General features: G+C 37.5%; 1 protein-coding gene across 4 annotated transcripts in view; it reads left to right on the top strand.

The window, feature by feature from the left end:
- SREK1 (splicing regulatory glutamic acid and lysine rich protein 1) overlaps positions 1–25,920 on the top strand; it is a 64,136-nt gene extending 38,216 nt beyond the window's left edge. For 3 of the 4 annotated variants that reach the window (XM_066242069.1, XM_066242084.1, XM_066242093.1), the window contains 4 exons: positions 203–577; positions 11,719–11,814; positions 19,435–19,579; positions 21,418–25,920. In XM_066242069.1, coding sequence (XP_066098166.1) covers positions 203–577; positions 11,719–11,814; positions 19,435–19,579; positions 21,418–21,567 — 766 coding nt within the window. In that variant the 3' untranslated portion in view covers positions 21,568–25,920. The remainder of the gene's footprint in view (positions 1–202; positions 578–11,718; positions 11,815–19,434; positions 19,580–21,417) is intronic. The other variant, XM_066242078.1, reaches the window with a different exon arrangement.
- Positions 25,921–26,689: the final 769 nt, after the last annotated feature.

Below are 26,689 nucleotides of genomic sequence, written 5' to 3'. Positions count from 1 at the left end.
AGACCACTGTACTTAATGTCACCTGGTAATTGTTTTATTTACTAGATTCAGTTTCAACTGAGTTACATAGAAATTTATTTGTGATGCCTTCTAACAAGTATAAATTGTTTTGTGTTGATAATTATTGAAGAAAGAGACTGGAGGTCTTTTTGGGGAGAATTATTTCAGTTATGAATTTACTTACTTATTTTTGTTTTTAAAGGGACAAGAGAAAAGATACCCGAGAAAAGATCAAGGAAAAGGAAAGAGTAAAAGAAAAAGATAGAGAAAAGGAAAGGGAAAAAGAGAGAGACAGGGAAAAGGAACGTGAAAAAGAAAAGGAACGGGGTAAAAACAAAGATAAAGACCGGGAGAAAGAACGGGAGAAGGATAAAGACAAGGAAAAGGACAGAGAGAGAGAGCGAGAAAAAGAGCATGAAAAAGAACGAGACAAAGAGAAGGAAAAAGAGCAGGATAAAGAAAAGGAACGAGAAAAGGACAGATCCAAAGAGATGGAAGAGAGAAGAAAGAAGGATAAAAAATCTAGAACACCGCCCAGAAGTTACAATGCGTCAAGAAGATCTCGTAGTTCCAGCAGGTTTGAAATGCTAAAATTTTTACCAGGGGGTTTACTGAAGACAAATGAAAAGATGATTTTTAACTGAGGGGAAAAGATTATTATACGCAAGTGGGATGATTACAGTAATATCAGAACATTTTCCTGTGCAGAGTAAACATTTTTCTAACAGCAGGCTTGCCACACTATTGAAACTATGAGGAGGAAGGGTGGATGGTATTGGGCAAAATTATTTGAAAAGTTTTACTTTTCCTTTGTCCATTATTTTAACTTTCTGGTGGTGGCGGCAGCCGCAGATGCTTCTTTGCGTGTAGGATGGCAGGGGCAAGGTTGGGCTTTTTTTTTAAGTTGGAGTGACTGGTTAATAAAGTTAATGTAGGTTTCAAATATACAGGTCTATAGTACATCATTGTATATAACATGGTGTGTTTACCACCCAAAGTCAAATCCTTTTGTCATCATACATTGGACCCTCTTTACCCTTTGCACCCTCCCAATCCCCTTCCCTCTGGTAACCACTATACTGTTGGCTGTGTTTGTTCATTTGTTGCTTTCAGTTTTATATCTTACCTATGTGTGAAATCTTACAGATCTTAGTCTCTTCTGATTTACATACTGCTTATCGTGATATTCTCAAGATCTATCCATGTTTTTTCAAATGGCAGTATTTCATCTTTTCTTATGGCCAAATAGTATTCCATTGAATATTTGCACCACATCTTTGTTCAGTCATCTATCAAAGGACAGTTTGACGTAACATCACACCTGTTAGGATGGCTGTTATCAATAAGACAGGTAATAACAAATGTTGGAGAGGTTGTGGACAAAATGGAACCCTCATTCACTGGTGGTGGGAATGTAAACTGGTGCAGCTGCTATGGAAGATAGTATGTAGGTTCCTCAAAAAATAAAGCCTAGGGTTACTGTATGACACAGCAGCCCCTCTTCTGGATATCTACCCCAAATTTGAAAACATTTATTTCCAAAGGTATATGTTGCCTGTGTTCATTTCAGCGTTATTCACAGTATCCAAGACATGGAAACAACTGAAGTGTTCTTTTTTTTTTAACTTGAATATAGAATTGACTTCTTAGGCCTCTGTATTTAAAATTGTGTGTTGTTTTATTATGCAAAATAATTTCTAAAGTTTCAGTGTTAGGCTTTTTGTCATCTGAGTTAATTTTTACAGCACTGTTTTGCTGAGAACATGATGTTAAAATTTTGGTTTTGTCAATTTTAAGGTTTTGCTTTTTTCTTAGGACTGTACCCTCAATTTATTAATGGTACACTGCCACCAGGTGGAATAGGTTGCCATAGTAACAGTGGCAAAATGATGACCTTCCTTGATTCAAGATTATCTAAATCTACATCTATTATTCTGGATCAGGGGTAGTCAACCTTTTTATACCTACCGCCCACTTTTGTATCTCTGTTAATAGAAAAATTTTCTAACTGCCCACTAGTTCCACAGTAATGGTGATTTATAAAGTAGGGAAGTAACTTTACTTTATAAAATTTATAGAGTAGAGTTACAGTAAGTTAAAGCATATAATAATAATTACCAAGTACTTTATGTCAGATTTTCACTAAGTTTGGCAGAATAAATCTTTATAAAACAACTTACTATAGTTAAACCTATCTTTTTATTTATACTTAAATCTATATTTTTATTTATACTGGAATGCTCACTAGTGGGCGTTAGGGACCAGGTTGACTACCACTGCTCTAGATGATACCATAACTATAAATAAATAGAAGTTCTTAACTTGTGTTGTTATATAATAAAAGTACTATTGTAAATTCTGAAGGTATTTTAAGCATAATTTTTCATAGAGGGTAATTTCTGAGATAGAAGAATGTCTACTTTCTTTTTTTGTATTTTCCTGAAGGTAGAAGCGGGGAGGCAGTCAGACTCCCGCATGTGCCCAACCAGATCCACCTGGCATGCCCACCAGGGGGCTATGCTCTGCCTATCTGGGACGTTGCTACACTGTGGCTGGAGCCATTCTAGTGCCTGAGGCAGAGGCCATGGAGCCATCCTCAGTGCCAGGGCCAACTTTGCTTCAGTGGAGCCTTTGCTGCAGGAGGGGAAGAGAGAGAGAAAGAGAGAGGAAGGAGAGGGGGAAGGGTAGAGAAGCAGATGGGCACTTCTCCTGTGTGCCCTGGCCAGGAATCAAACCCGGGACTTACACATACCAGGCCGACACTCACTGCTGAGCCAACTGGCCAGGACCTTTCTACTTTTTTTTTTTTTTTGTATTTTTCTGAAGTTGGAAACGGAGAGGCAATCAGACAGACTCCCACATGCACCCGACCAGGATCCAGCCGGCATGCCCACCAGGGGGTGATGCTCTGCCCATCTGGGGTGTTGCTCTGTTGCAACCAGGGCCATTCTAGCGCCTGAGGCAGAGGCCATGGAGCCATCCTCAGTGTCCGGGCCAACTTTGCTCCAGTGGAGCCTTGGCTGCGGGAGGGGAAGAGAGAGACAGAGAGGAAGGAGAGGGGGTGCGGTGGAGAAGCAGATGGGCACTTCTCCTGTGTGCTCTGGCCGGGAATCGAACCTGGGACTCCTGCACGCCAGGCCAACGCTCTACCACTGAGCCAACCAGCCAGGGCTTACTTTTTTTAAACTGTATTTTAATAGCTTATTCTTAATGCTAGTCTTTGATTAGGTAATACAAGGTAATTGCAAGCACTTGCTGAGTGCTTTATGCCAGATTTTGTCTCAGCAAGTTTTCATGACTAACCTTATTTAATCTTCATAGTAAGCCTATTGAGAAGAATATTATTATGACTTTAAAACATGAGGGCACTGAAGGTTAGAGGAAATTTTCTATTCCGCAGTATTTTAGTGTCAGTAGTATAGTAGCTCTTTCTCTTTTTAGTAATTAAGTTTACTTGAGAATTCTCTAATTAGTACTTGCTGTCTGCTCTAAAAAAAAAAACTGCCCCAGAAGCATTAAGTTGAAAGCAACACTATATGTTAAAATTGAGCTTAAAATAAACAGGTCATATTTTAGCACATTGAACCCAAGCTTGAAAAATTAAACTCTTACTATGGGTATCAGTCAAGCCTTGCTATGCACATTTATGGCATAGTGATTTTATTTTATTTTTTAATGTTCCAGTCCCAGTCACTTTATTCCAAATACAGAGTGTAAATTTCTATGGTACTTCTCTCTGAAGTTAAGTATGAACAACCTTGGTTATCTTACAGTAATTTTTACAGAGAGTAAACAAACCATTGGCCTCATTTTTTTTCTGTAATGTAATCTCTTTTTAAATTATAGTTGACATACATTGTATTAGTTTCAAGTGTACAACATAGTGAGATTTCAGTTATATACCTTACAAAGTGATCAACACAGAAAGTCCCTTATCCATCTGTCACCATGCAAAGTTATTGTGATACTTTGTTTCCTATGTGCTACTTTATATCCTCATGATTTACGTTACAACTATAAGTTTGTACCTATTAATCCCCTTCACCTTTTTGCCCATACCCAACCTCTCAACTCTCTAGAAACTACCAGTTTTTCTGTATCTATGAGTGTTTGTTCATGCTTCATTTTGTTAGATTCCTCACATAAGTGAAATGATAGTGTTTGTCTTACTCTGACTTACTTCACGTAGCACAGTACCCTTTAGGTCTATCCATATTGTCACACATGGCAAGATTTAACTCTTTTTCATGGCTGAGTAATGTTCTGGTGTTTGTGTGTGTATCCACTTCTTTATTCATCCATTGATGAACCTAGGAGGCTAAGCAACCTAGGTGGCTTCCATATCTTGGCCATTGTAAATAATGTAGCAGTGAATATAGCGGCGCATATACAGTGTGTCTGTAAAGTCATGGTGCACTTTTGAACCGGTCACAGGAAAGCAACAAAAGATGATAGAAATGTGAAATCTGCACCAAATAAAAGGAAAACCCTTCCAGTTTCTGTAGGATGATGTGGCAGCATGTGCGCATGCGCAGATGACGTACACTGTGTATATAGCGGAGCACCCCACGGCCATGCCAGTCAAGATGTGGACAGTACAGAGGAAAGTTCAGTGTGTTCTGTGGCTTGCTAAAATCAAAACTGTGACCAAAGTGCAACGTGAATATTGGTGCGTTTAGAACGAAGCGCCACCACATAGGAATAACATTACTCAGTGGGATAAGCAGTTGAAGGAAACCGGCAGTTTGGTGGAGAAACCCCGTTCTGGTAGGCCATCAGTCAGTGACGAGTCTGTAGAGGCTATACGGGATAGCTACCTAAGGAGCCCTAAAAAATCTGTGCGTGAGCCCACATCAAACTACACTGAATAGGTATGAAACTGGGAGAGTTTTCCTTTTATTTGGTGCAGATTTCACATTTCTATCGTTTTTTGTTGCTTTCCTGTGACTGGTCAAAAGTGCACCATGACTTTACGGACACTATCTTCTCAAGTTAATTTTGTTTTCTTTAGATAAAACCTGGAAGTGTAATTGCTGGGTTCTTCTCTGTCTTTTGTCATTGCCTTTGTTTTAAAGTCTATTTTGTCTGATATAAGAATTGCTGTCCTAACTTCTTTTTTTGTTTCCATTTTCATGAAGTATCTTTCCTATCCCTTTTCTTTCCGTCTATATGTCTTTCAATCTGGAGTCTCATGTAAGCAGTATATGTGAAGGTCTTGTTTTTATATCTATTCAATCACCCTGTGTTTTTTCAGTGGAGCACTTAGTTTACATTTATGTAATTGTTGATAGGTATGTGCTTATTGCCATTCAATTGTTCTCGTATAAGATTTATAAATGGTCTACTAACTCTGCCTTTACTAGTTAGGCAGATTAGTAAAGGCAGATTTGTTTTTCTTTCATATATTATTTCTAGTTTTGGCCTTTTCTTTTCCACTTAAAGAATTCCCTTTAACATTTCCTGTAATGCTGGTTTACTGGTGATGACTTATATAGCTTTTGCCTGTCAGTGAAAATCTTGATCTCTCCTTCAATTCAGAATGATAACCTTGCTGGGTCAAGTATTCTTGGTTATAGGTTTTTCTTTCATCATATTGAATGTATTGTGCCACTACCTTCTGGCCTGCCAAGTTTCTGTTGAAAAATCAGCTGATAGTCTTATAAACATTCCCTTGTATGTAACTAGTAGTTTTTCTCTTTATTTTTAACTCTTAACAATTTAATGTGTCCTGGAGTGGGTCTCTTTTCGATTCATCTTATTTGGGCCTCTTTTTGCTTCCTGGACTTGGATATCTGTTTCCTTCACCAGGCTAGGGAAGTTTTCAGCCATTATTTCTTCAAATAGGTTTTCTGTCCCCTTCTCTCGCTCTTCTCCTTCTGGGACCCCTATTATTTGAATGTTAGTATGCTTGATATGATCACAAAGGGACCTTATGTTATCCTCAATCTTTTTAGTTCTTTTTTTTTTTTCTTGATCTTTCAGTTGGGTATTTTCTACTATCCTGTCTTCCTGATTGCTGATCCATTCTTCTCTGTCATCTGATTTAATGCTTATTTCCTCCCATATGTTTTTTATATCAGTTGTTAAATTCTCCAATTCTGAAAATTTCCTATCATTTTTATCTCTGAGTTTCTCATCAAATTTATTCATTTGTTCACAGATTTCAATGAGCATCTTTATGACTTGCTTTGAATTTTTCATTTAGTAGACAGCTTTACTTCAGTTTCATTTAGTTCTTTTTCTGGGGTTTTGTCCTGTTTTTTCTTTTCTCTCATTTTACCTGTTTGTTTCTAAGAATTAGGTAGGTAGGCTAAAACTCCTAGTCTTGAAAAAGTGGCCTTATTTAGAAAGTGTCCTGTGGGGCCCGGTGGTGGAATCCCCCATGTCATCAGAGCCACATGTTCCAGACGTGTTTTCTGGGTGGACTAGTGTAGTCTCCTGTTGTGTCTGGGCCACAGTTTCTGTGGACACAGTGACAGGTGAGGCCTGGATGCAGCTGTTGCAGGCTCACTGGTGTGTAGGGCACGCTTTTGAAGTGGCTGACTGTGAGGCTCAGCCACACTTTTGCAAACACCCTGGTGTGTGCTTGTGCTGACTAAGGCCACCCACTAGGTGTGACAAAACAAGAGTCACTTTGGAGGGGTGCTAGCCTGACTGCTGTGAACCAGCACAACTCATAATTGTGCAGATCCTGAAGGAGAACAGTGCGGAATTAAGAAATAGAAAAAGAATGGGATCAAGAGGTCTTCTGGTGGCTGATGACCTACCAAAAAGCCCCTATACCCCTAGTGAGCTTTATTTTATAGTGCAAAGAGCAAAGCCATCTGCAAAACGAGAGTCTGATAAAAAGTCACATATCTAAGGTATAAACAGGAATCCTCTTTAAGAGTGCACTACCCCCCACCATGCAACAGCCAAGGGTGTGGGGAAGAGCTTAGTCTTGGGCTAAGCCCTAGACTGTAAGGACTTTGTCAGTTTACAGCCTGCCTCTCACATGACTGGGTCCTCATGGAAATGCTAGGGTGGGATGAACAGTGTTAGCAAAGTTAATAGTGTCAGAAATGGTGCCTGCCAGTGTCAGACCAGCTAAATTATAGAAGAGGGGTAGGAGAATAGCACACACCAGCATCTCTCAGGAGAAAGTTCCAACAAACCCGTCCCTCCAGCACACACCCTAAAATTAGTTCATGTATTACCTTCAGGTATGACCTAGGTGATTTTCAAACTGCTGTCCCTTTCCTAGGACTCAGATAATATGCAGCCTGGGTTTCCTACAGGCCTTTGGCTCTCCCAGACATAAGTCCCACTGGTTTTCAAAGCCAGATGTCACTCCTCTTCCTGGTGCAGGTCTCTCAGGCTAGGACTCAGACCCCTTTCTTTAGGGATGACCTCCAAGGTTGTGATTTACCTTCCACTTGTGAGTTACTGCATGGGAATTAAGGGGAAGGGTAGGTCCTGGCTAGACTTAGTCTCTACTCCTCCTAACCACTTCTTTATACCTGAAGTTTTAGAAATCTGTTCTGCTGGTGGTCAGAATGTCCTCAGAGATAGCTGTTCTATACATAGTTGTAGTTTTGGTGTCAATGAGAGGAGGTGAGCTTAGGATCTTCCTTTTGTGCTATATTGAACTTGAAGCCAGGAGCCTTGCTCTTGAATGCCAATTTAGCTTGTCCTAGGAAGAGCCCAGGACTTCTAGCTTCTAGACTAGATTTTCCCAGGCGTCACAGAAGCCAAGCCGGGGCAACGTTAAGAAAACAAATCGCAAAATGTTGCTCCTGGAGACTGGTACACGGTGCCCACAGAAACACCTCAGGATGCGATCCCCAAGTCACTGCCTATGGCATAGTAATTTTACTGATTTTATGTCACACGTTCTTTTGTGTTTATGTGGTGGTTTAGATATTGCTCTTCACAACACCAAATAATGTTTTGACTCCTTTCAAATTTAGTTGAGTGTACTTTTTCTGATGACTATGAAATGTTAAATTTATTTATTTAAAAAATTTTTTATTTAGCATGAGAAAGAGAAACAGGAGATAGAGACCTACAGAAAGGGAGAAAGATGAGAGGAATCAACTCCTAGTTGTGGCACTTTAGTTTATTGATTGCTTCTCACATGTGCCTTGACCATGGAGTCTCCAGCCGAGCCAGTGACCCCTTGCTCAAGCCAGTGACCAGGGGGTAATGTCTATGATCCCACACTCAAGATGGCGACCTCAGGATTTCAAAATTGGGTCTTCAGCATCTCAGGTCGTCACTCTATCTGCTGTGCCTCTGCCTGGTCAGATGAAATGTTTAATTTTTTTCATGGTTCATTTTAAAGCCACTGGATATTTAAGAAAGTTCATCTGTTCACGTTCAGTCCTAAATATATACCTAAATAACCTCTGGGGCCTAGAGAGTAAGTGCTGACTAATACTAGTTCCTAAAGGTTCAGCAATTTGTGATGTTTTATGTTTTCAGAAGAGCTTGGTAAAGAGTTAAAATTTCTCACCTGACTAGGCGGTGGCGCAGTGGATAGAGCATCGGACTGGGATGCAGAGGACCCGGGTTCGAGACCCCGTGGTTGCCAGCTTGAGTGCGGGCTCATCTGGTTTGAGGAAAAAAGCCCACCAGCTTGAACCCAAGGTCGCTGGCTCCAGCAGGGGATTACTCGGTCTGCTGAAGGCCCGCGGTCAAGGCACATATGAGAAGGCAATCAATGAACAACTAAGGTGTTACAACGCGCATTGAAAAACTAATGATTGATGCTTCTCATCTCTCTTCGTTCCTGTCTTTTGTCCCTGTCTATCCCTCTCTCTGACTCACTCTCTGTCTCTGTAAAAAATAAATAAAAATAAAAATAAAAATAAAAAGTTAAAATTTCTCAACTTTTAGCCTTTTTCTGCTTAAACATTTTTTTAAATTTATTGATTTCAGTGAGATAGGAAGTGGGTGAGAGAGAGACAGAAACATCAAACTGTCCCTGTGTGTGCCCTAACTGGGATCAAACCAGCAACCTCTACACTTCGGGATGATGCTCTAACCATCTGCTATATCCAGCACAGCATTTTTCTGCTTTCTAAGTGCTCTAATTTGTTTCCTAAATGGAAAACTTTTCAACTGCTCAGAAAAATAATCTACTTAATATTTTTATTTCCAACCTTCTCTCCTAATCTGTTGTAAAGAAAATTTGGTATATAAAAAGAAAGTTTTTTTAGAGAGAGCGAGCACAAAAAGCATCAACTTATTGTTCCACTTGGTTGTGCACCCATTGAAGGCTGCTCATACATGCCCTGACCAGGGCTTGAGCCAGCACCCTTGGGGTCAAGCAGATGGCCCCAGTACCCTGGGATGATGCTTTATCCACTGTGCCACCAGCTGGAGCTATAAAAAAACTTAATCTTAAAAATTGCTATTAAAAAAAGACCAAAAAAGGAAAGGAGAAAATATTTATTGAGCACCTCCATGTGCCAGATTCTGTGCGTGGTACTTGACTGATATTATTACAAATCCTCATGACAACGCTGCAAGGTTTGAATTGTCTCCATTTCCAGTTGGAAAAACTGAGATTCAGATTTAAAGCAATATTACTCCGGTTGTACAGCTGGAACAAGCTGATAAGATATGGAACTTAGAATTAGAGCCAATTCTAACCAATTCTAGTTCCTCATACTACGGCTGCCCACTTCTTTCTCAACTAATTAGTATTCCAGATTGCTGTCTCTTCAGCTTTAGTTCTTATCAACTGGTAGTTTTTAGATGTCCACCTGTAAATAGTGCTTCCTGAATAAACAAGGAGTCAGTCACACTGATCAAAGCAGAGTCCTTTTGTGTAAACTTAAGTCTGGGGTACACTGACAGTCTCATGCTATGAAAAAAAAGTTCTTGTGCTGAGCTATTATAAAATAGCATTGATTAAATGAGATACTGGTACCTAATTTCTCCATCAGTCAGAATTATAATTTGGGGGTATCCTGGAAGTAAAGTTGGGTAATGGAGGATAGAGATTTAGATAGAGTTGGAATCAACTTACTTGTGTTCTCAAAGTTCTTGAGCTCTTTTGGTCTTAACATCTCCCATATATACAACACTTGAATATTATTTAGGTTTTTATTTTTTAAATGAAAAACATAGACAAAATGTTTCATTAATCTGGAATCAATTTACTGAGGTAGAAAAACAACTTAAATTCTACAAGATCAGATTCTTTTAGCTATGTGGCCACCTAGTGATCAGAACTCCTTGTGAGATAGATTGTTGGATACATTAATCATTTAATAATTATATCCTCATACCTCATCTCATGAATTATGGGCATCTTGAAATTCATTGTTTCTGGCCCTGGCCGGTTGGCTCAGTGGTAGAGCGTCGGCCTGGCATGCAGAAGTCCCGGGTTCGATTCCCAGCTAGGACACACAGGAGAAGCGCCCATCTGCTTCTCCACCCCTCCCCCTCTCCTTCCTCTCTGTCTCTCTCTTCCCCTCTCGCAGCCGAGGCTCCATTGGAGCAAAGATGGCCCGGGCACTGGGGATGGCTCCTTGGCCTCTGCCCCAGGCGCTAGAGTGGCTCTGGTTGCAACAGAGCGATGCCCCGGATGGGCAGAGCATCGCCCCCTGGTGGGCGTGCGGGGTGGATCCCGGTCGGGCGCATGCGGGGAGTCTGTCTGACTGTTTCTCCCCGTTTCCAGCTTCAGAAAAATAAATTAAAAGGAAAAAAAAAGAAATTTATTGTTTCTAAGTTGACCACCTTACAAATGAAGTAATTTAGAGTATTCATATTTGCTAATGTATTAAGCAAAATGTTGTTTGGGTTTTTTTGAAAGGGAAGCAGGGGAGAGAAGCATTAACTTGTGTTCCACTTAGTTGTGCCATTGATTGCTTCTCATATGACCCCTGACCAGGGCTTAAACCAGTGACCTCTCAGGGTCGAGCTGGTGATTCTGGGATTGAGCATGTGATTGCAGGATGTGATGGCTGGGCTCCAGCCAGTGACCTTGGTGCTCCGGGGTGATGCTCTATTCACTGCACCACTGGCCAAGGTGCAAAATAGTTTTTTAATAATAATAAACACTTTATTTAGTAATTATAATTTTTTTTACTTTGTCATTTAAATCTCAGGTTTTAAGTATTTTACTTATATCTAAGCAAATGTGCACTCAATTTAAATGAACAGAACGACAGTAATGAAATGGTAGGAAATGGGAGAGAAAAGCATAAAATGTTTTAATATAAATACTTTTTTAGAGATATTCTAAATACTTAAGTCTGGAAAGTTCACATTTTGCAAGCCAATTTATCTTTCAGTTCTTGAAAAAGGCATGCTACTTTGTTATAAAAATATTCCACAGTGGGGCAGCAAGGAGCTAGTTATGTGACAAAGGACCTAATATGCAAAACATGTAGATGCTAAGGAATGACATATTTAAGATAATCAGGAACATCCATTAATATTTTTTTCTGCTCAAGAAATTGTTGTTCAATTAACCAGGTGAATCAGAGGTCCTCTACTCTTTCCAATATGAAATCTTAGAACATCTTTTTATTTGTGAAATTTATGGTTCATGGATTGACCTGAAGTTAGATAATAGAACGTGCTCATAAAGGACATGAGTTTAAACCGGTCTCCAAAGAATACTGTTCACTTGAGAGCATTAAAAACTCTTGCTTATGTTTGTTTGAATTGCCCTTTATTTAAATTGCTGTGTTTTTTTTTTAATGTTTCTTTAAATACTTTCAGGGAAAGGCGTAGGAGGAGGAGCAGAAGTTCTTCCAGATCCCCAAGAACATCAAAAACCATAAAAAGGAAATCTTCTAGGTCTCCATCCCCTAGGAGGTAAGTTGAAAGCATGTACTAAAACTGAGGAGGAAGGGGGGGGGGGAGGAATGCTCTCTCTAGTCTTTTTTTTTTGTATTTTTCTGAAGTTGGAAACGGGGAGGCAGACAGATAGACTCCTGCATGCGCCCGACCAGGATCCACCCGGCATGCCCACCAGGGGGCGATGCTCTGTCCATCTGGGGCGTCACTCTGTTGCAACCAGAGCCATTCTAGCGCTTGAGGCAGAGGCCACAGAGCCATCCTCAGCGCCCGGGCCAACTTTGCTCCATGGAGCCTTGGCTGTGGGAGGGGAAGAGAGAGACACAGAGAAAGGAGAGTGGGAAGGGTGAAGAAGCAGGTGGGTGCTTCTCCTGGCCAGGAATGGAACCCAGGATATCTACACACCAGGCCAATGCTCTACCACTGAACCAACCGGCCAGGGCCAGTTGCATTTTTTAAGAGGGAAGGTGATCATCTCTGTGCATATTTGAAGGCCATTTGTATTTTTTTTCCTGTGAATTATCTGTATGCTAATTTTTTTATGGAGTCTGGTTTTTTTTTTTTTTTTTTTTGTATTTTTCTGAAGCTAGAAACGGGGAGAGACAGACAGACTCCCGCATGTGCCCAACCGGGATCCACCTGGCACGCCCACCAGGGGGCGACGCTCTGCCCACCAGGGGGTGATGCTCTGCCCCTCTGGGGCGTAGCTCTGTTGCGACCAGAGCCACTCTAGTGCCTGGGGCAGAGGCCAAGGAGCCATCCCCAGCGCCCGGGCCATCTTTGCTCCAATGGAGCCTCGGCTGCGGGAGGGGAAGAGAGAGACAGAGAGGAAGGAGAGGGGGAGGGGTGGAGAAGCAGATGGGCGCTTCTCCTGTGTGCCCTAGCTGGGAATCGAACCCTGGCCTTCTGCATGCCAGGCTGACGCTCTACCACTGAGCCAACCGGCCAGGGCCTGGAGTCTGTATTTTTATACTGGGGAGATTATTATTTAGTGATTTGATTTCAAGTATCTATTCTAGTTTGTCAACTTATCTAAGGTATCGTTTCTAAGTACTACTCGTACAAATTAATTTAGAGTGCATATTTGCTAATATGTTAAGGGAAATAGTTTTTAATAATAAACAATCTAGTAACTTTTTTTTTGAAATAGAGGGGAAGGGGAGAAAAGAGGGGGAGAGAGAGAGAGAGAGAGAAGCATCGACTTTTTCCACTTAGTTGTCATTGCTTGCTTCTCATATGTGCCTGAACTGGGGCTTGAATTGGTGAACTTGGGGGTTGAACTGGTACTCTTGGAATTGAGCTGGTGTTCTCAGGGTTGGGCCCTGCCCTGGGCTCGAACTGGCACCCTCAGTCAGGATCAAGGCAGTGAGTGCCCTTGAGGTCAAGCCAGCAAGCCCTGGGAGCAAGTTGGCAACCTCGGGATTGGTGACCTCAGAATGAACCAGTGACCTTGGCACTCCAGAGTGATGCTCTAGCCACTGCACCACCTGCCATGGCTTTAGTAACTGATTTTTACTTGGTCATATTTAAGTCCCAGGTTTTAAATACAAACGTTTTTTATTTTTATATAATTTCTCAATTTTTTTGAATGACTTAAGTTTTTATCCTTTTCCTATTCCAAGGTTATGATAGAATTCCTTCTATTATTTCTTCTTTTATTTTAATGGTTTATTTTTACATTTTATCTTTGATTCATTAGTTTATCTATATGTACCATATGGCGTATGGATCCAATTTTTTTATTTTTCCAAATGCTCTTCTGTTCTAATACCATTAACCAAAAACTCAGTTTTTCTAACACTAGTTGATATGTGTTGCTTTTGTCATGTACTAAATTTTTCCATTTGGATCTATTTCTGGACCTTCTATGCTAGCAATTTTCAGCCTTTTTTATTGCATGGAGCACAAACTAATTAAAATTCTATGGCATACCAAAAATACATATTCTTTTTGCTAATTTAACAAAAAGTAGGTATAATTTAGATTCATTCACACTGGAAGGTTGTTGTGTTGACTGTTGTCATTTCTTTATTTGATACACTGGCTAGTCAGGTATTGCATGTTTTAAACATTCTTACGGCACACTGGTTGAAAATTGCTGTTCTATAGTGTTGGATTGGTTTGACTGATGGTTTGTGTACAGAAACCCCATGGTTTTAGTTACTTAGATTGTATAGTGTTTCTTAATATCTAGTAAGGCTTGTTTTCTCCCATACTCCCCATTGCTTTTTATCTTTTTTAAGATTTTGTTTATTGATTTTAGAGAGAGGAGAAAGAGTGGGGTTGGGAGCAGAAAGCATCAACTTATAGTAGTTGCTGCTTCTCGTATGTGCCTACTGGGAAAGCCCTGGGGTTTTGAACCGGCAACCTCAGCATTCCAGGTCTGTGCTTTATCAGCTGTGCCAACACAGGCCAGGTACCATTGCTCTTTTGTTGAACTTTTTTTGATCGTGCTTGCATGCTTATTTTTCCATTTGAAGGGAATAGTCAGTGGTCTAGGTTCTAGAAATAAAACCTGTTGATGACTTCTATTACATTTGTATTACACTTATTAGAGAAAATTTATAAGTAGCTTTATTAATAAAGCTTTATGATGGTAAGTATTTCTATTTTAGAAACACGGTATATCTTTCTGCTTATTCAGGCCATCTGTAGTGTTTTTGTTTGTTTTATACAACTTCTATGCATTTTCTAAATTTATTCCTAGACATATTTTACGTTTTTGTTGCTTTTGTAAGTGAGGTCTTTTATTATGCTATCTAATTGGAGGTTGGGTTTGTCCATAGGAAGGTGTTGATTCTTGTTTGTTTTTTTATTCCATTTCTTTACTGATAAGAAACTGATAAGTTTTTCAATTGGTTTTCTAAGTTTAGAAAAGAGAAATTTATGAAAACTTTTGCCAGAGTATAAGGAACATGTGTCCCAGGTATTTTGTTTATTTGCTTATTGTTTTTAGATGAGAATAATGAAAAGCATAGGATACTATAGAGGTGGCCATATTTTTATTGGGAAAGAAAAAACTTTGCTTATGAAAGTGAAGACTTTTCTCAGTTGTGAACTCAAATTAGACAAAAAGGTATATTCACAAAGTGTTGCTCCTTCCCTACTCCTTTCACCTTACTCCCCCTCCACCCTCTGTAAGGGATCATTTATCTTTTCTTTCTTTTACAAAACTGAGCCAATACATATATTTGAATTTTTCCTTATTCACAAAGGAAAGTATATACTGCATACAGTGTGTGTGTGTGTGTGTGTGTGTGTGTGTGTGTGTGTGGTGTCACTGACTATACTCAACCCCACCTTCACTGTAGATATTTTTTTAATGAGAAATAATATACTTATAAAATTCACCCTTTTAAGTGTTCAAGTAAGTGGTTTTCAGTATATTGACAATGTTCTGTAACCATCACTACTACTTAATTACTTAATTCTAGAGCATTTTCTGTCGTTTCGCAGAAAGCACATACCCATTAGCGATTGCTCCCCATAGCTCCTGACAGCCACCAATCTATTTACTGTCTCTGGATTTGCCTGTTCTGGACATTTCCTATGTGGACTCATATAATATGTGGTGTCCTTTGCTTCTGGCTTCTTTGACTTAACATTTTGAAGGTTCATGCTTATTGTTAGCATGAATCAGTATTGTTCATTTTTAATGTGTGTATGGTATTCCATTGTGTGGATAAAACGTGTTTTATTTATTCATTCATAGTTGATGGACATTTAGTATTGTCTTCATTTTTGGATATTATGAATACCGCTTTGAATATTCACCTACAAGTTTTTGTGTGGACATTTTTTCTTAAGTAGAGGAGGGGAGATAGACAAACTCCTGCATGTGCCCCTATTTAGGGCTGATGCTTGAATCAACTGAGCTATCCTTAGCGCCTGGGCCAATGCTTGAACCAACTGAGCTATCCTCAGTGCCTGGGGCCGACACTCAAACCAGTCAAGCCACTGGCTGTGAGAGAGGAAGAGAGAGAGAAAGGAGGGAGAAGGACAGAGAAAGAAGAAGCAGATGGTTGCTTCTCATTGTGTCCCCTGACCAGAGATTGAACCTGGGACGTCCACATGTTGAGCCAACACTATCCACTGAGCGAGTCAGCCAGGGCCTGGACATATGTTTCCTTTTCTCTTTGGTTTACTGGAATGGTAATTACTGAGTCATATAGTAACTTTATCTTTCTGAGAAATACCAGACTATTTTCCAAAGTATCTGTGCCATTTTACATTCCCATATAGAGTTTCTCTACATGCTCACTGACACTTGTTCTTGTTTGCCTCTGATTATAGCCATTCTAGTGATTATGTAGTTGTATCTCTTTGTGGGTTTGATTTGCATTTCTCTTATGATTAGTGATGTTGAACATCTTTCATGTGCTTATTGACCATTGTCTATGTTCTTTGAAGAAATGTTAGTGCAAGTTTTTGTCCATTTCAAATGGGGTTATTTTGTTGTTAAGTTGTAGGAGTTCTTTATGTTTTGTATATTAGTTTTTTTACCAGATAAATTATTTAAAAATATTTTCTCCCATTTTGTGGGTTGTCTTTTCACTTTCTTGATAGTATCTTTTGATGCACAACAGTTGATAGTTTTTATTAAGTTAAATTTATTTATTTTCCCTTTTGCTGCCTGTGCTTTTGGTGTCATATCCAAGAAATCATTGTTAAATCAAAAACCATGAAGATTTTTTTTCTATGTTTTCTTCTAATAGTTTTAGCTTGTATGTTTAGGTATCTGATCAATTTTGAATTAGGTTTTTAGTTTTTGTTTTTTGAATTCTTTTTATTTATTTATTTTAGTGAAGTGGGGGGAGAGAGAGAAGGGGAGAGGAGCAGGAGGCATCAACTCCCATATGTGCCTTGACCAGGCAAGCCCAGGGTTTTGATTTGGCACCCTCAGCATTCCAGGTGGATGCTTTTATCCACTGCGCCACCACAGGTCAGGCCCTTGAGTTAGTTTTTATATATGATATAAAGTAAGGGATCAACTTCAGCTTGCATATGGCTCTCCAGTTCTTCCAGAACAATTTGTTGAAAAGGTTGTCCTTTTTTTGTAGAATGGATCTTGGCACACACTATGGGTCTTACCACAAGTGGTAAAAAATTATTTGAACATATATATGAGTTTATTTCTGGATTTTTATTCCATTAGCTTTTTTGTTTTATTTTGTGTTTTTGCTGAGAGGCAGGCAGAAAGGGAGAACGATGAGAAGCATCAACTTGTAGTTGTGTCACTTTAATTGTTCATTGATTGCTTCTCATCTGTGCCTGGGTGCGGGGTGGGGGAACACACAAGCCAGGCCAGTGACCCCTTGCTCAAACCAACGACCTTGGGCTTCAAACCAGTGACCTTTGGGCTCAAGCCAGTGATGATAGGATCATGTTGATGATCTGGTGCTCAAGCCGGCAACCTTAGGGTTTCAAACCTGGGTCCTCAGTGTCCCTAGTTGACACTCTTATCCATTGTGCCACCATTGGTAAGGCTTCATTGGTTCTTTTTATTTTTTAATTTATTGGTTTTAGCAAGAGAAGGACCGGGGAGAAAGACAGAAATGGAAACATTGATCTGTTCCTGTATGTGTCTTGACCAAGGATCAAATCAGTAACCTCTGTGCTTCGGGGTGATGCTCTAACCGACTGAGCTGTTTGGCCAGGGCTCCATTGGTTTTTAATGCCAATACCATACTATTTTGATTGCTGTAGCTTTTTTAAAAATGGAATTTATTGGAGTGACTGGATAACAAAATTATTATGCAGGTTTCAGGCACACAAATCTACTGTAGCTTTATAGTAACTTTTAAAATCAGGAATTGAGTTATCTTCCAACTTCATTCTTAATATATTTTTGGATATTTGATGTCCCTCAAGATTCTATATGAATTTTAGGATGGGTTTTTCTATTTCTGATAATGATAGAAAATGGGGTTTTATAGGGATTGCATTGAATATGTAAATTGCTTTGAATACTCTTGACATCTTAGCAATATTTAAGTCTTCTCCATGAACATGGATTTCTTTTTTTTTATTTTTGGTGACAGAGACAGAGGGAAGGACAGATAGGGACAGGCAGACAGGATGGGAGAGAGATGAGAAGCATCAATTCTCTGTTGCGGCACCTTAGTTGTTCATTGATTGCTTTCTCATATGTGCCTTGACCGTGGGCCTTCAGCAGACTGAGTAACCCCTTGCTCAAGCCAGCAACATTGGGTCCAAGCTGGTGAGCTTTGCTCAAACCAGATGAGCCTGCACTCAAGCTGGTGACCTCGGGTTTCAAACCCAGGTCCTCTGCATCCCAGTTTGATACTCTTATCTACTGCACCACTACCTGGTCAGGCAACACGGGATTTCTTTCCATTTATTTGTCTTGGTTGCTCGCAGCAAAATTTTTATCACCTTGGTTAAATTTATTCCTAAGAATTTTATTGTTTGGTGTGTTTGCTTCTTTGACTTTTAATAGTTGTATATAAAGATATATGTACACACACAAATATATTGCAAACGGGTATTTTTTGGTTTCTCTTTTTTTAATATGCTAATGGTGGTTTTTTTTTGCTTTGTAATAGTTTGTGTAGGCAAATCTTTACTTGACCTGAAATTTTAGTTATGGTTGAGAAAAACTTTCCCTTCATGCACTTTAGAAATTTACCCATGTTTTCTTCTAGTACTGTATTATTTTATTTAAAAAATTTAGGTCTTGGAAAATGATTTGACTTTGGGTGATGGGCACACAATGCGATTAGTAGTTCAAATGATATAGAGATGTTTACCTGGAACCTATGTACTGTTATTGATTAATGTTATCCCATTAAATTTAATTTTCTAAATAAAATTTTAAAATAATTTAGGTCTCTAGTTTATTTGGATTTACTTGTCTATGTGGAATGAAATATAGATCCAGAACCTGGCCAGTGGCTCAGTAGATAGAGTGTTGGCCTGGCATATGGATTTCCGAGGTTTGATCTTCAGTCAGGGCAGGGCACACAGGAGAAGTTGCTATTTGTTTCTGCCTCCCCTCCACTTCCTACTTCTCCCCCCTTTTCCCATCCCATAGCCAGTGGCTCAGTTGGTTTGAGCATGGCCCCAAGTGCTAAGGGTAGCTTGGTTGGTCGAGCACCAGCTTCAGGCTCTAAAAATAGCTTAGTACTCGATCATCATCCCCAGACAGGGCTGCTGGGAGGATCCTAGTCAGGGTGCATACAGGAGTCTTATAAAGACCATCTTTTCTCTAGTTATTTGAGATGCCGCTTTTGTTATACTAAATTTTCATGTGAACTTTCTGCTTATTTATTTTTTTGCTTTGAAATGGTGGGTTAAAATGTATATATTTTATTTTACTCTAATTACAGTAGAATAACTCTAGATAGAGTGTTTCAGAAATAATAAAGCAAAAATACCAAATTGTGTTTTATGAGACCACACATAGGCTCTGCAAAAATGACTTGTGTATTTTTAAAATGTTAGTTGGGGTATGGTTAGAGTAGGTGGGTTATGGGTCCCATTTAATGTTACTTGGTCAAACTAGGTTACTGATAGGCTTATTTATAGTGCTTTAGTGTTAAAAAAGAATATTTTGTCAATAATATGGCAAGTCTTTAATATTTTAGATATTAATGGACATTATCAATATTCTTATAGCAGAAATAAGAAGGATAAAAAAAGAGAAAAAGAAAGGGACCATATCAGTGAAAGAAGAGAGAGAGAACGTTCAACCTCTACAAGAAAGAATTCTAACGACAGAGATGGGAAGGAAAAATTGGAGAAGAACAATACTTCACTTAAAGTAAGCAATGGTCATGCAGTGTTCAGGCTTTGAAAAATTAATACAGGGATCCTTGGGTTGTGACAGCATCGACATACAACATTTCAAGTTTACGATGCTCACTCTCATAAAAATCTTCAAAAAATTGAGATGTGAGTGTTTCAGCTTACGTCGTTAGTGTCGCACTTATGGACTATGTGGGCAAACTAGTTTGGTTGTGCGCAGCAGAAAAATATGCAGTACAGTGTACAGAACACTTTTCTGTGGCTTAGTTGTGTTTTTATGTTCTAGATCAGTGGTAGTCAACGTGGTCCCTACCGCCCACTAGTGGGCGTTCCAGCTTTCATGGTGGGCGGTAGTGGAGCAACCAAAGTATAAATAAAAAGATAGATTTAACTATAGTAAGTTGTTTTATAAAGATTTATTCTGCCAAACTTAGCAAAAATTTGATATAAAGTACTTGGTAAGTAATTATTATATGCTTTAACTTGCTGTAGCTCTGCTTTATAAATTTTATGAAATAAAGTTACTTCCCTACTTTATAAATCACCATTACTGTGGAACCGGTGGGTGGTTAGAAAATTTTACTACTAACAGAGATACAAAGGTGGGCGGTAGGTATAAAAAGGTTGACTACCCCTGTTCTAGATTATGATTTTACAACTGTGTTAGGCTAGGTAAATGACTTAGGCTAGAGTGTGTTTTGACTTACACCAAAATTTGGGTTACATCACTGTTATAGGAACGGAACTGTGTTGTAACCCGAGGACCCCCTGTTGTAATTGAAATTGCTTTTTATTGCATAGAAGTAGTTTTAAGCTAAAAGCTCTTTAAAGACAACAGTGCCTTGTACATTTTTATATTCTTTCATATTTGTTAAATTGACAGTTTTTTTTTTAATTTAAATTTTGAAGAGATGAGATAAGAGCTAATTAAAAATTTTAAATAATCATCTTCCTTATTTTAGAGAATGATAGACTGGCATACAATAAGAAATTTTAGGCTGTGTATCTGTAATAAATGTATTTGATTTTATGCTAAAGTTTCTACTTGATGCCATTTTCATTATATTTGTTTCAGCAAATTTGACACGTTCTGTCATTCTTGGTTTTGTAATATATTCTGAAATAATGTTTGTTGAATTAGAACAATTAATGGAAAACCAAATTCTACCAAGTAAGGGTTTGGGGATGAATATTTTAAGAACTTGTGAATTATGTTAATTCTCTTGTTATACGGGTAAAATTTATATTTGAAAATAGATTCTGAGCTCTGGAGTTTTTATCTCACAGTTTTACTTACTCTCATACTGATGGAAGTTTGTCATCATCAATATGTTGATAACATAACATGCATTTCTTGGGCACTAACCATGTGCCAGGAACTATTCCACATGTTCTTATTTAATCCTTTAAACTGAGAGCAGAATGTAGACTGTTCTTGAACTGTCTTTGTTAGGAGGAATAGTAACTTCCTTTTCTGCACTTCCTTATTTTTGCTTTCTTGGTGTCCAGATTACAAATCTATCCTGGCATCTTTGGGAACTATTTTATTCTTTTAGCAGATTTGTCATGCTTTTTGAAGTTAGTGAATAGCATTTATTGAACACTTTCTTAGAATTTCTGTTGATGTATTCTAATTTAACTTCCATGGATTGTTTATCTTTTATGAGAAGTACAAAAGACATACCAATATATTTATATGTTTGCATATTCTATTTATATTAAAAGGTGGGAGAGAGAAATACCCAATTGTATTAATTCACAAAACATAGAGGTACATATTTTAGCCATGAGCAGATGTAGTAGCAGGCAAGTCTTGAGAAAAATATTAAATGTATACTTTAATATTCACTGTAGGAGAAGGAGCACAATAAAGACCCAGAATCAAGTGTGGGCAAAGAATCAGATGACAAGGATGCACCAAGGACTGAGGAAAACAACGTACAGCAAAATGGGAATTGTCAGCCAAATGAAGAAAACCTCTCTACTAAAACAGAAGCAGTATAGGACCGACAAATGCACCTCTAAACACACGCTGGAATGAAATCCAAAGCTTTTGATGCTCTTAAGATGTTAAACAATGAAGAAATCCAGTTGAGCATAAAGAGATGAGCTAATGGCGTTCCTAGTTGTTAGGTGACATTTTGGCCATCTTGTTACTAAGAAAATCATGGACATTGTGAAAATAACAGATGTTACCCAAACTCATCTAAAATCTGTGCATTTCCATGGTGTGGTTTGTTAGTGTTTGCCAAGAACCATTACAAATAAATGGGACATCAAAGATCCAAATTTGTACTATCCATAAAGACTGGAGATAAGCATTGGAGGCTATTTTAAAAAGTGCTAGTTACTGAATTTTGTATTTTACTTTCTTTTTTTTAAATTTCAATATATACAGATTGATGATGTGCTTGAAATCGGTGCAACTATATAGCCACCCTTGTAAGTGCAGAATATGTAAGAAGTTTTAACACTTACTTCACAGGATTTATAGTGATTGTGTTAAATTTTCACTATTGTATGTTCTTTTTCTCACTGTATAGGACAGCAGTTTTTCTTTAAAATAGTTTTTCAGATTAAAATTGCTTAAATAAGTGGATTAAAAAATGACCTTCAATGCATGCTACTACTGTTCTCTTTCAAAAAGAACAACTGTGTTGAATACTAATAATAATGTATTAGTATTCAGTGTTAATCATTGGGTTTCCCCACAAAGTAAGCACTTCTTTTTTAACTTTCTTGACATTTCCAAGCTTATTATGAATAATATTGCAGTGTTTGTTGTCAGTGGTCAGTGGCAAAGGTGTCATAAAAAGAAAACTTGGGTTTTCAAAATGGGCTATGGGAGCACAAGCTGAAGCTTTAGTGCCTTCTACAATGTGGTATACTGTTTTCTAGAATTTTATATGTGCTAGTCATTCTCAGTTCATATGGAATTGAGGTGGGTATTCCATTCACTCCCATAGAGAAGTGAGCAAGTGATATGTCAGAAGAGCTTCTTACTTAGTTCACCTAATATGAGAGGGAAGTCCTGTTTTCAAGAATGACTTTAGAGCTTAAAACAACAGTGCAGTCTTGGGACCATCGGTTTTATACTGTGATAATTGAAGCATGTTCTTAATTTATTTAAAGCAAACCTTTTCTTTGTCTACATGGGATGGCCTTAATTATTACCTCTCAATCATCTTCTCATAAATCATGTTGTGCAGAAATTGTACTTAAAGAAGAATACATGAGGTTGTTTTATGTTTAAGGATATGTTTGTTTGGTTTAAAATATAGGTCAGTCGTTATTCTTAGGTTCACTTTACAGAAAGTATGCAAGTAATAAAATGACAACTTTGCTGATATTTTCCCCAAAATGGTAACTCATGGTTTCAGAACTCTTTTCATTATTGTTATATTTCCAAAAAAGTTGTACATTTTAATTAGCATGTTATTGAAAAATCAAATGTAATTATTTTAATACAATCTAATACAATCAGATTACTCAGTTGCCTTACCTCATGGGAAGAGTTACTTACAGATTTTAAAAACTGGGTAGCGCATCAGACACTTGGTTTCAACTTGAGTTTTCTTTTAATATTAATACTGTTGAAACTTAAGTATTTGGTAGAGAATGGAAAGGATTGCCCTTATTGCAAATAATGAAGCCTGGTTTGATTATGAAGCTGCTTAATTCCTCTTCATGTGTCCAGAATTACTGTGGTATTTTTTTCCTTTTTGTCACTGTGTACATTAAAATTTTTGAAAATGCTTTACTATGTAAAGTATAGATGGTCATTTTAATCATTCAGTCACATGCGGTTGGCTGGTAAACAGCTTATTCTGAAACAAGAATGCCTGGTGAATATGGAAAGATCGTGAAGGAGTATGTATGTTTTGCATCAACAGCTGTCTTATTTATGATATGTAAGTAGAATAGAGCAAATGTTTGATCTTTGTTATTTTTAGTACTATTTCTCTAATAAAGCTAAGTATTTTAGAGGAAAGTATTTGTTTATGCATTTTAAAATAGCATCTTAGTTTTATCCTGTTCTTTCTTTAATTTCCATAGAGTTGTTTTGACATGGAATATATATTTGTGTAGGGTCTATAAAACAATCATTTAAAGTTTGAGTGATTTCTTGTACTCTGGACTCTATTAAATGTTTTTTTATGTTGTAATTAACATTTAATTTGGGTCCTGCTTCTAATTATTTTTCTTGCTGATATTTATTCAACTTTAAAAATACTGACACTAATTTGTGAAAGTTGGGCATAAGTAGGAATACAAGGAATCAGGAGGAAGTGAAATCATTTTCTTAAATTAGGGCCTATGGAAGCAAAGCTTTGTAGGGTCTATAGATATTGGTGTGTTTGTGTTTGTGTGTGTGAGAGAGCGAGAGAGACATTTTCTCTGTGTTCTCTTATGAGAGCTGTTATGTTTCCATTTGTTTATTATTTTGAAGTATTTTTTTTCCTTTAAGATTATTCTTGTTCATCCTACATAGATGTTGTCAGAAAACCTTGAGGTAAGGCCAAGAAGACAGCCATTTTAAACTAGGAATCTTCTATAATTTAGCTTGACATGCAGAGAGTACACTGTTTCTTAAATCGTAATTGTTCCATCATTCTAGACAGATTTTCTGGGTCCTCTTGCTCTGTGTTTCAGTGGTGCACACTGAAATGGTGACACAGGATGGCCCTTTGTAAGGTAGCTGGTGTCCTTGAGAAAACAACTCTTAAGTCCTTAACTCTGCAACCATCTCCTTAGTTATTATTTTCCATCTAATTAACTTAAAACTGCAAACACTAATCAGATTTTGTTTAGAATTATTTTTTTCAAGATGTTCAATGTATGCTATGTGGATCTTCAGTAGTGTCAGAGGCTTAAATTTTGATAAGCTCAAAAATAAAAATGACATTTAGAATTAATATTTTTGTCAAGAAAATAATACTTTGTGATATTAGTCATTTTCAGGATTCCCATTCATTCCTTTATATGTTGCTATCTTCATCTTAAAACTTAAAAACCCAGAAACTCCATCTAAATCTTTCAACTGAAGATAGTATTCAGATTTAAGGGTTATACTATATATAATAATAGGCTTTTAAAAGTTTTAAAAAATCTCTAAAAGTTTTAAAAAATCTATTAGAAATAATATGATTTGATTTAAATTTTTAGTAGTTCAATTAGCAATTTAAAAATCTTTTTGGAGGGATGCATTGAATAACTTAAAACATTTCAATTAGTCGTATCACTAAAAGAGATAGGATCTGAATTTAACTGGTAGATTATGAAGTCAGCTATTTCAGCAAAGTAATTGTTTCTTACATGTTTAGTAAAATTTTTTCTCTACATACTTAGTATTTCCTTATGTTTATTTACTAATGTAATATTCATTTAAACTGAATTGTTTATTTTTATATTTAAAAGTTAGTGCTCTTAAAAGGGCTAAATTATATTTCTGGAAGCAAGAGTCCAGTATAAATGTAATAAAATCTTTTAAAATAAAATGACTTCCCTACTTAATCTTGGGTTTGTGGGTGAATTTGTGTTTTTAGTACATTTTTATTGCTGATTCTGCCTGCATAAAGACTAATACATTATTTAAAAAAGAAAAAAAAGCTAAAACTGTTAGTTGACTTTTGGTTCATATTCTGTTGGGTTGGATTTTGTAACTAATAGACTTTCCATTTCATTTTAAGGCACTTTTATAGTCTCTAGCAATTTATTATTAGTTTATATCTAATATAACATTCCTTAATATATTGTTTTTTAAAAGCAGATTTGTGGTTTGTCTGATTTTTAAATTTACTTGTATCTAGCCTGGCTACATTTTAATTTTGAAAATTGCTAACTTTTGGGAAACTTTACATGTTTTATAGCTATTTCCCAGAATTGGAATGGATGGTTCCCTTCATTCTTGATTAACCTTTATTTGCTAGATAGATAACTTCATAACTATATTTTATTAAGTCCAAATTCATGAACATCATACTGAATTAATTAGGAATTGAGATTGAATTCTACTAGTTTAAGTTACTGGTAGGTGAATACTGTTAGGGAACAAACTATAGAATTCCCAGATCTCCACAGAAGATTGCATTTTGATGTACTGTGTAGTTGATTAGGTAGTTCAGTTTAATGGGTAAATATTACTCTCCTTAATCTTAATTAGGTGACTGTAGTACTCTTCTTTACATAATGCTGTTGATTATTAAGGGAAGAGTTTAAAACGTGAATATGAAGATGCTGCATAGGTGGTGTGTGTTTCTGTGAGTAGGACTACTAAATGGTACTAGTAAAGATTTACCGAATGATGCTGCTATTGTGTTGCTATATTTTTAATAAAATGAAAATCTTAAAACCTTACCAGTCTTGAGTAGTAATTTCACTTATTTCTGACTTTTATTTATATATTCACAGCTTATTTTTTATAACAAAGGCACTAACAGACTTGTTCCAGGGTTTCAAAATTTCTGTCAAGATAGAGGTATTTGAATATTGGCCAGACTTCATGTTCTGTGACAGTAACTTTAGTCAAAGGCTTTGTGTCTTAAACATTTTGTGGTATTCTAGTAATAGCTGATTTTGAACTCTCCCTTTTGTTTTCAGATTCAGCTTCTTAATAGGGCATTTATACCATGACAATTGTCATGCTGGTCGTTTAACAGCAAGTAGAAGACATTTTCTCCCATTTATCAGAGGTACTGCTCTCTATTTGGTGGAGTGTGTTCAGGTGGTCATTTAAGTGAGATGGCCTGTTAGCTAAAAGTGCCCCCTTTTAAAAAATAAAGCAACTAGCATATAATAAATTTAATTTCTGTAGGACCTGATGGCTTAGTGTTTGGTCCAGAGCTGGATGGTGAGGCAATACAGCTATATGTACTCATTTCTCTGGGCCAGTTTGGTTCAGGGCCATTAACCTTTTATTATTATTATTATTTATTCATTTTTATAGAGGAGAGAGAGAGAATATGGGGGAGGAGCAGAAAGCATCAACTCCCATATGTGCCTTGACCAGGCAAACACGGGGTTTCGAACTGGCGACCTCGGCATTCCAGGTTGATGATTTATCCACTGCGCCACCACAGGTCAGGTACCATTTGGTTTCCAAATGTGTTAAAAACTACATGTGTGA

The sequence above is a fragment of the Saccopteryx bilineata genome, chromosome 1 (genome assembly GCF_036850765.1).
Source record: "Saccopteryx bilineata isolate mSacBil1 chromosome 1, mSacBil1_pri_phased_curated, whole genome shotgun sequence".
Taxonomy (NCBI): domain Eukaryota; kingdom Metazoa; phylum Chordata; class Mammalia; order Chiroptera; family Emballonuridae; genus Saccopteryx; species Saccopteryx bilineata.
Note: the sequence above shows the minus strand (reverse complement) of the source record. Positions and strands in the feature narration are given on the sequence as shown.